This window comes from Solanum stenotomum, chromosome 10 (genome assembly GCF_019186545.1).
Source record: "Solanum stenotomum isolate F172 chromosome 10, ASM1918654v1, whole genome shotgun sequence".
Classification (NCBI taxonomy): domain Eukaryota; kingdom Viridiplantae; phylum Streptophyta; class Magnoliopsida; order Solanales; family Solanaceae; genus Solanum; species Solanum stenotomum.
The window spans coordinates 29,327,203-29,336,131 of NC_064291.1; the positions used below are offsets into that span (position 1 = coordinate 29,327,203).

Sequence of the window (8,929 nt, forward strand, 5' to 3'; positions counted from 1 at the left end):
ATCTACTTAAAAACACCTATAAGTTAAGTAAGGACTTTATGTATTTTCTCTTTGTTTATCGTGCCTTGTTGTTGAAGTCATGATATCTCATTTAGAGCTAATTTTTTCCCTTGTTGAAAAAAAGTAAATAAGATTTGGTTTCTTTCTTATCGGGGTTTTTACTTTCCTTCCTGTTGTTTCATGTTCTGTAGAGCGGTTTATCCCTGACTATCTTATGGGAAGATTTATCTCTTCTCTACAAAGATACTCGGAACGCAGTTTGGTCACAGTCAATGGGAATAATACAACATGAGGACTGGACACATTAATATTCTAAAACTCCCATTTTACAGCCATGTTGCTGTTCAAAGTAAAATAGTGAATGAAGAGAGGCCTTTCATGAAACATAAAAACAATATATAACAGTAAATGAATAGTTTTCATATATAGTATAATCTTTATGAAACTAAAATCAATATAGTTATAGTTTGTCAATAGCAAGAAGCAGCTCCAAGTGATGAGAAATCATCAAATGAATGGAACTACTGCTATATTGGTTGCTCATTGGTAAGAGTCGTCGCCTTGGGTGGCTCACACCATCTACCATCAGACTCTGAAGGTTCAATAACGACTACTCCACCGTCGTTTAAACCCAAAGCTAACTGGTTTGGATTTTGAGGATGAGCAGCAACCACCACAGGGAACACATGAGAACTACATTTTGAACAGTAAAATGACTAGTGAATACAAAAACCAGTTGACTACTCCAATAAAGTACATCAAATTATTAATTACCTCAAATCAGAAGTGAGGAAAGTAGAAGGATCAATCTCATATTTGGGGGAGAGATCTGAAGCAGAGAGTATCAAAATGATCCCGTCTTTCATAACAATATATATCCACTCACTATCACATGAAAATGTTGCATGTGAAATTCGCGCACAGAAGTTTTTGATCATCCACTGCCAAATAAAATTTTTAAAAAATTGTTAATTATTGTTCATATGGACAGACAACAGTATGCATGGCTTTCTTTTTATTACTATAATAGGAGCCAGGGAGCACCTGCTTCACACATTCTAGCTTTGTTGTTTCATAGATTGCAATTTGAGTCTCATGTACGACAAGGAAGCATTTCTCATCTCGCTGATATTCGACAGATGTCTCTGATACTTCTGTTGGTAACCAGTCTGCAGACATCTGCAACATTGTACTTCCCTCCCTCTCCCAGTTTGTTGAATTCCACACCACTATCTGGGAAAGTAAAGTAGAAGACGGTTGTTAGCCGGTTCATTCAAGTAAAAGAGTTGATACTAAAAAGACTACCAATCATTTATCGCAAAGGAAACAACTTGGAAGCTAGTTGTGGTTGGATATATAAATCCATGCTGCTTTTGCTTTTCATTCCAATACGAAAAATACAAATTAGGGGTTGGAGGCTCTAACTTATCAAACAGAATTAACTATCAAATACGACACAAAATGTGCTATTAGACGCTACAAAGTTAATATAGCAAACCAATTGTCAACTTCTTTCTAATGGTGAAAGAAAAAACCTGAGAGTCTGCTCCTGAAGAAACAAGCACATTCAGTGTGTTAGAGAATGCAAGTCCAGTAATCCTTTTTGAGTGTCCCTGAAGCCTGCTTATGAACTGCAAAATCAAATGAAAAAAAATCAACTTCGGCACGTATTTGACACTTGCCTCAAAAGGAAGTGGGAGGCAAATATGATACCTCCTCCGAACGGACACTGTAGACAATGATTGTCGAATCATCCATCCCAACAGCAATCACATTGTTATTAGTCGGGTGGCAAGCAATACATGTTGCTGCAGGTGTAGGAGGCGTGATACTTTTCATTTTCTGCAGTTATCAAGAACAAGAAGGAACGATTAATGGAACCAATTATGTATAGTAGGATGAAATCTCTAATCTCCAGGGCATTTCAATATTAAAAGTATTACTTCTTCAGAAGAAATCAAAGACTCCATAAACGGCAGCATCATGCAAGTGAAGGATAAATGAAGAACATAAAGCAAATCGTGGATTCAAATCACATGAAAGTAAAGTACCAGTATATACCCTGTTATCAGTATTGATTCTTGAAAATTCATTTCCATTAACAGTTAAACACTTACGGTAACTAACATGATTTGATTACTTCAGTTCGGAACTGAAGGAAACTTTCATGGGCAAAGGAATGAATATATATAGAGAGAAGCATTTCATTATGCAGCGCATAAACTTCATTTTCTTGTAATCACCTTATAGAGGTTTAAGTTAAATATAGAAACTGCTCCTCCGGATGCCGAAAGTGCATAAAAACCATTATTGGTTAAAGCTATGCAAGGTGAAACTGCTCCTGCATCACTACTGGGCAGACTGTTCTTCAAAACCACCCCACTCTGCCCACTCCGTGGTTGCCACAATTGAGGAGTGCATTTTGGTGTTGTCTACAGCATAAACATGTTGGTCAGCCGACAAACGTAAATATTTAAGCCATTTTCTAAAACTCCTTTACCTGGCCAGTCAAATTAGAATCACTCTCCGACCATTTCCAGAGTAGATGAATACCATCTGCGACTAAGGCCACAAGCATATTTCCTGCCTGAGTATATGCTAACCTACACACCTGCAATAATTGATTGCAATTTCAATAAGAAGTTCCCTCATTTTTAATTTCAATGAGTCATATTATGAGATTTCAATAATCTAAGAATGATTTCATACCTTATTTGTCTTCACTTCCGAGGGGAGCCTCAAAGATTGACATCGTGAAATTTGGACGACCTTAGAGGTGCTCGGATTCCCTAATATCTTGTGATGCTCCATACTTGCCAGGCTTTCTGCTGTCTTTTCCTGTACAGCACTCAATCAATTTGAGAAGTCACTACAAAGCTGTCTATAATTTTATTTAATATGTTTTAAAAAGGTGGAAGCTGAAATAACTAGCATAGATGGAATGGAATTAAATATATCAGAAAGAATTGATAACAGAAACATCAGTTTCTTTCAACACGAACCGGAGGGACAATGCCATCAATCGGGCTACTATTAGCAGGACCACTTAGGGAATTGCCTGCAATCTGTAGAGAACAATATAAAGGTAAACCATAACTATTGTTTTTCTTATCTTGAGAAAAAAAAAATTAAGTTTGACATGCAGACCTCTCTTGTAGATAGATATGTAGAGGCATCCAATGAAGTTTGAAGAAAAATGCGGCCACCATCATTTGCTAAGATTTTGATACTGTTCTGATCCACAGAGACAGCCAATAAAGTGCCATTCTTGTTGAATCGAACATATGGACTTGCCTTGGTAAAGAAAATGAGAATTTCAGACTGTGTTATACTACAGAAGTAAGTACAGTTAAAAGAGGGCATTTGCATAATCATGTACTTATATCAAACTAGCTGCATTTTCTGGTTTTCGTTTTTAAGTATTGAGTTATGTTAGTGTCCACTTCAGCATTGACATAGAAATCAGAAACAAAAGGGAGAAAAAGTGCATCTTTTAGGATTCTCGTAAAATGATTATAGCTAGTAGAGTACATACAGGAAGGTCTCCACCAGCATTGACAACTGTCAAGAGTTGAGCATCATTTACATTCCAAACTTTGATTACATGGGAATCTCCAGCAGCCACATAGTTATTCCTGCTGATATCAAATTCCACAACACCCGAAGAACATTTGCCAAGTCCGAGGTAGGTCCTTTCTATGAAACCATCATTTTCATTCCATTCCACCAAGTACGAGTCTCCATCTTTATTAGTCCCACATGAAAAAAGCCTACAAGCTTCAAAACTAAGTATCCGTCCCAACAAACCAAAAAACAAAAAGCAGAAAAGAATGAAATTAGTCTGGCCAATCACCTTTTACCATTGGCACTGTAAAGCATTCTCATGCAACATTTACTAGGAGCCTCATAAGAAACACTTGGTCCCGAGTTTTCATACACCCATGCTTTTATTTCACCATTAGTTGATGTTGAAAATATAAACTGAGGCAGAAAAATGAAACAGAATGCTCTAAATATATATATATACTTAATAGTAAGCAGCTTTAGCAGTATAAAGAGGTATAATTACATGAACATCTTCCTTCACGTGAGCGCAAAGAGAGTAAACGGGCGCTCCATGACCTTCAAAAGTATATTGTCTAGCACCATTGTTAGTATTCCAGACCTTCAAATAAGTAGTTGAACATTAGCCAATTTCTCTGTCATGATTTTACCAAATTAGAGTTCCTGATTGTATTTAATTTATTTAACATGTAAACAAACAAACCTTGACCAACTTGTCCTCACCGCACGTTATGACAAGAAGTTGGTTATTTGGCTTAGAAAATGCAAGATCATTTACACTGCCATAATGAGCCTCAATCTGAGAAAGTAAAATCTCTATCAGAAATAAACCGAAACAAAAAGAGAAGAAGAAAAATTAAGCAAAGATGAATTTGCAGAAAAATACCTCCAGATGGTTTTCAGCATGATTGTCATTATTATGATAACTATATAGTTGAACAATGTTCTTAGAAGATGCAACCCCTGTTCATTTGTTCCAAGTTTAAAGCAATATTAACTTAACCGAGCACCAAATTCAGAAAATAAGTTCCTCTCCAAATCAAAATATATGAAGACATACCAAAGAGAGAGCCATCGGAACTCCATAGGACTCGATTGACTGAGATCCTCGGATCTTCACCCATACTTTTCTGAACAGTTATGGCCACCACCTTTAGTTACAGTAAGAAACTAAGTTTTAACTATCAGTTATAAGTACTCGTACCAGAAATTCAGCTGAAAAAGCCTCTACTTCCCACATCATTAACGTTCTTCTAAACAACATTTTTCCAGAACTAACATCCCACAGCTCTACGCCTCCACCACCGTCTCCAACTGCAAAATAATATCATCACTAGAAATGAATTTCAGGATTCAAAATCTTTATCACAAATATATCAGTTTGCGAAACTATCTTTTCAATGAGAAACCTATCAGAAGTGTCTGTTGAACAGGGTGAAAATCCATTGTGGTTGGATAATAGTTGACCGTCGGATAACTACTACTGATTGTTGGATAATCGCTGGTCGTTGGTGGATTGGCGCCAATGGTTAAAACACGTTCAACGGTCTTCGGAAAGTCATCCGAGAGGTTAACCGATGTATCCTGGTCTTGACAAGGAGCAGTTGTGGATAACACTTTCTGCATGAATATAATTACTCAAGGAGTTCAAATTTACTGATAAGCAACTAAACCATCAAATGAGGACATGCTCTTAAACTGGGAGAATAGAATGACTATGTGTGTTCAAAGTACATCACCTCGTTCATATCCCTTGCAGTGTTTACATCAGATAAATTACCAGAATCCTGAACAGCCTTCGAAGTAGAAGCTAACAAGAACAGCCAACACGAAAAAGTCAAGAGCGACACTATTGTTTATCAATATATAGTACTCTACAACTGCATAGTAAGTTTCCTGAAGCAGCAGCCTCACCAGAAGCTATGTCATCAGTTACAATGGACGAACTAGAAAATATTTGTCGATGATCAGGGTTTGCAGCTGATATGCTTTTGCTAGGCTGAGGAAGAAGGATTCAAACATTAGTGGGAAATGCCTTCCGCAGATGTGAAGTAATGCTATAATCTAATAAACTGTTCAGAATAAGTTACCCTTGGCATTTGCGTAAATGACTGATCTTGGTTTGCAGCCGATGTGGTTTCACTAGGCTGAGGAAGAAGGATTCAAACATTAGTGGGAAATGTCTTCAGCAGATGCGAAGTAATGCTATAATCTAATTAACTCTTCAAAATAAGTTACCCTTGGCATTTGCGTAACCGACTGATCTTGGTTTGCAGCCGATGTGGTTTCACTAGGCTGAGGAAAAAGGATTCAAACATTAGTGGGAAATGTCTTCAGCAGATGCGAAGTAATGCTATAATCTAATTAACTCTTCAAAATAAGTTACCCTTGGCATTTGCGTAACCGACTGATCTGGGGTTGCAGCCAATATGGTTTGGCTAGGCTGAGGAAGAAGGATTCAAACATTAGTGGGAAATGTCTTCAATAGATGTGAAGTAATGCTATAGTCTAATAAACTCTTCGAAATAAGTTACCCTTGGCATTTCCGTAACCGACTGATCTGCGTTTGCAGCCGATATGGCTTGGCTAGGCTGAGGAAGAAGGATTCAAACATTAGTCAGAAATGTCTTCAATAGATGTGAAGTAATGCTATAGTCTAATAAGTTACCCTTGGCATTTGCGTAACCGACTGATCTGGGGTTGCAGCCGATATGGTTTGGCTAGGCTGAGGAAGAAGGATTCAAACATTAGTGGGAAATGTCTTCAGCAGATGTGAAGTAATGCTATAATCTAATAAACTCTTCAAAATAAGTTACCCTTGGCATTTGCATAACAGACTGATCTGGGGTTGCAGCCGATATGGTTTGGCTAGGCTAAGGAAGAAGGATTCAAACATTAGCGGGAAATGTCTTCAGCAGATGTGAAGTAATGCTATAATCTAATAAACTCTTCAAAATAAGCTACCCTTGGCATTTGCGTAACCGACTGATCTTCAGGTATGGAACACTTATGATCAGTGAAGAGTGTTTTGATCTCCGGTTCTTGCTGAGGCTTTGCACAATGAATATGCTGCCAGTTCAAGCTGTATATATTGAAATGACATCAGCTCTTTGCAAACATCCATAAAAGGTATAAATAGGAAACTAAGACATTATCGAGTGCATCATACGAATGAAACGAGGGGATAAAAAAGGCTAATTAGATTATATTGTAGTTGGTGGAGTTTCACCGCACAGCTGAATATAAATACGCAGATTTCAGGAAAGAGAGAGAAGACAGAAAATAGCAAGATAAAACCTTTGATTAATTAGACGGCGCAATCTTGACTTGGTTAATTCTGGAAAGTCGAGTCTTCCATGAAACTGGGGGCTTGATTCAATGACAACCTTAAGTAGCTTCATTATGCGGTTCCTAGCAGTTAATGTGTCTCCATATAAAGCAAGTGAAGGATGTTCTCTGTGCACAGAAATTAAAAATAAAAGTTTCTTGTCGACCAGGCGTCTTACTTGTACAATTTTATGACGGACAGATAATCAGTATAACCTAACCTGAAGTCATCGAATGTAAGAAGCTGAGTCATCTCTGCATAAAGCACTTTATTTGGCTCGGCAAACACTTGAAGATCTTTCATAAGGATCTCAAGAGCAGTTTTACGATCTTGCCTATCACCCAATCAAATATATATATATAAGAACATTGTCCAAACTTTTGCCTCACAATAATGCATATTACATCTGAATTATGATTACCTGTCGAGTGCCTCAAGGAACTTTTGTTTCCTAATCTCGAAAAACATTTTTTTAGAATATCTGCTGTCAGTGACACCAGTGAAACCTGAAAGGTAGTTCTCAATCTCATCCCACTTGCCACCAAGCACGAGAGCTTCAAGATGTCCCATGTCAAAGAAAAACCCTGTCTCCTGCCCTAACCTATTTCACAACTTAACAATTCAGATAAAATTGTATCTTATTCTAATACGCGTAACTGAATAGAAAGAGTGAAATAAGATGAAACTCACATGTGAGCAGTTTTCGTGAGGTTCTCCTCATTGCAGAATTGCAATATCAAGAATATAAGGTCTTTACTAAGAGACATAGCCAAATGTGTTATTTCTTCCTTCAAAACCTTCAGATAATCAGAGAGATCAGTAAGAAGCGTATGACATATAGAACCACAGTAGCTTTTGTTTAGACCTTGTAAACCTACGACAGTAAACTCAATTATTATCGTATATCTTTGTTAAATTCAAACAATATTTATTTCCAAATGAGGAACTACATTTGACCTCATTCCTTCCTCAATGGGATAGGTAGGCACCACAACGGCTCACTCAGTAAGCTTTCCATTTCCCTTATATTAGAAAATGAGGCAGAAATTTTTTAGAGGAACTCAAAAATTCACAAGACGAAGATTCATCTCCAAAAATTAGAGGCTAAAGATCACATGAAAGTAGAATAATTGAGGAAAAATCTCAAAAAATGCACAAAAATCGCTTTTTGGGTCATCTCAAACCTTCTAATTGGTATTTATGTCCAAAATTTTCGGAGATACACATACAAGGTTTGCTCGTTACTAATATAATCTAGCCTCTCTTCTTCTTTAGATCCCTTTTTTCACTCCGATCATAGAGTCAAGATTATTCAAATGTCAAAATCTAATGACCAACAATTTACCTATGAAGTGAATGGGGAATGTAACGGAAAATTAAATACAAACAAAAATTGGCAACAACAAGAAAAATATCAACTTTTATGCCTAGATTAGCATCTTACACAAAACATACATAGATGTTAAAACGATTAATACAGCAATCAACAGCTAAGAAAAGAAATCACAATTCTCCACTCTAATTCAATTCCACCACAAATCAAAACTAAAAAAAGAAACATTTCTACTCATCATCAATCAATGCCAGAATAAATCGAAACAATCAGAGAAGATTAAATCAAATACCATTCAGAGACTCGTAAAATTTGTTTCCTCAATCAAATCAAAAAACAAAATTCACAAAGTTTTTGAAGATAGAAAAATGTAAGTTTTATTCTAAAAAGGGAAAACTGCGGCTTACCTGTCTAAAAACCTGCAGTGCAGTGCTGTGCTGTATAAAAGAAAGAGGAAAGTTGGCAATACTTTCTTCCTTTTTATAGCTAATAGACAATAAGTCACTTGCCTTATTACTATAAGCAGCTTTACTTATCAGGACAAAACTATCTAGATTTTCTTTCGCTTTCAAATGGAATTTTACTTCCCTAGTGCGTTCTTTTTAATATTAACAAGACCTAAAATATAGGGTAAGAGAAAAGTAGGTGGTTAGACTTATTAGGAAAATTAATAATTAATGAGATTTTAAAAAATTAAGTATCAT

At 36.5% G+C, this 8,929-nt stretch overlaps 1 protein-coding gene across 13 annotated transcripts; it reads right to left on the reverse strand.

Annotated features, from left to right (window-relative positions):
- Positions 1-399: 399 nt before the first annotated feature.
- LOC125842612 (topless-related protein 1-like) lies at positions 400-8,673 on the reverse strand. 13 transcript variants are annotated; one of them, XM_049521917.1, is made up of 32 exons: positions 8,633-8,666; positions 7,583-7,689; positions 7,314-7,493; positions 7,113-7,226; positions 6,862-7,020; positions 6,529-6,646; positions 6,381-6,437; positions 6,233-6,289; positions 6,099-6,155; positions 5,951-6,007; positions 5,803-5,859; positions 5,655-5,711; positions 5,479-5,563; positions 5,304-5,374; positions 4,974-5,184; positions 4,769-4,878; positions 4,625-4,694; positions 4,451-4,527; positions 4,268-4,363; positions 4,070-4,165; positions 3,854-3,981; positions 3,536-3,770; positions 3,148-3,294; positions 3,003-3,065; positions 2,710-2,838; positions 2,501-2,611; positions 2,244-2,432; positions 1,714-1,842; positions 1,536-1,631; positions 1,045-1,233; positions 775-941; positions 401-693 (listed from the first exon to the last, which is right to left on the reverse strand). In XM_049521917.1, exons 2-32 carry the CDS (start codon positions 7,657-7,659, stop codon positions 528-530), a joined length of 3,555 nt encoding a protein of 1,184 aa, XP_049377874.1. In that variant the 5' UTR covers positions 7,660-7,689; positions 8,633-8,666; the 3' UTR covers positions 401-527. The 13 variants fall into 13 exon arrangements, with proteins under 13 accessions (XP_049377878.1, XP_049377874.1, XP_049377876.1 ...); XM_049521921.1 differs by lacking the exon at positions 6,381-6,437 and having other exon boundaries at positions 400-693; positions 8,633-8,673; XM_049521919.1 differs by lacking the exon at positions 6,099-6,155.
- Between the last annotated feature and the right edge of the window lie 256 nt (positions 8,674-8,929).

What these genes read in the sequence shown, in the direction of transcription:
- LOC125842612 (XM_049521917.1), bottom strand. Translation starts at nt 7,659, where the DNA reads ATGTCTCTTAGTAAAGACCTTATATTCTTGATATTGCAATTCTGCAAT. An exon ending in CTGCAAGGGATATGAACGAG is followed by an intron (nt 5,185 to 5,303) that starts GTGATGTACTTT and finishes ATATTCATGCAG; the next exon opens with AAAGTGTTATCCACAACTGC. An exon ending in CTTCAGGAGCAGACTCTCAG is followed by an intron (nt 1,234 to 1,535) that starts GTTTTTTCTTTC and finishes TTACTTTCCCAG; the next exon opens with ATAGTGGTGTGGAATTCAAC.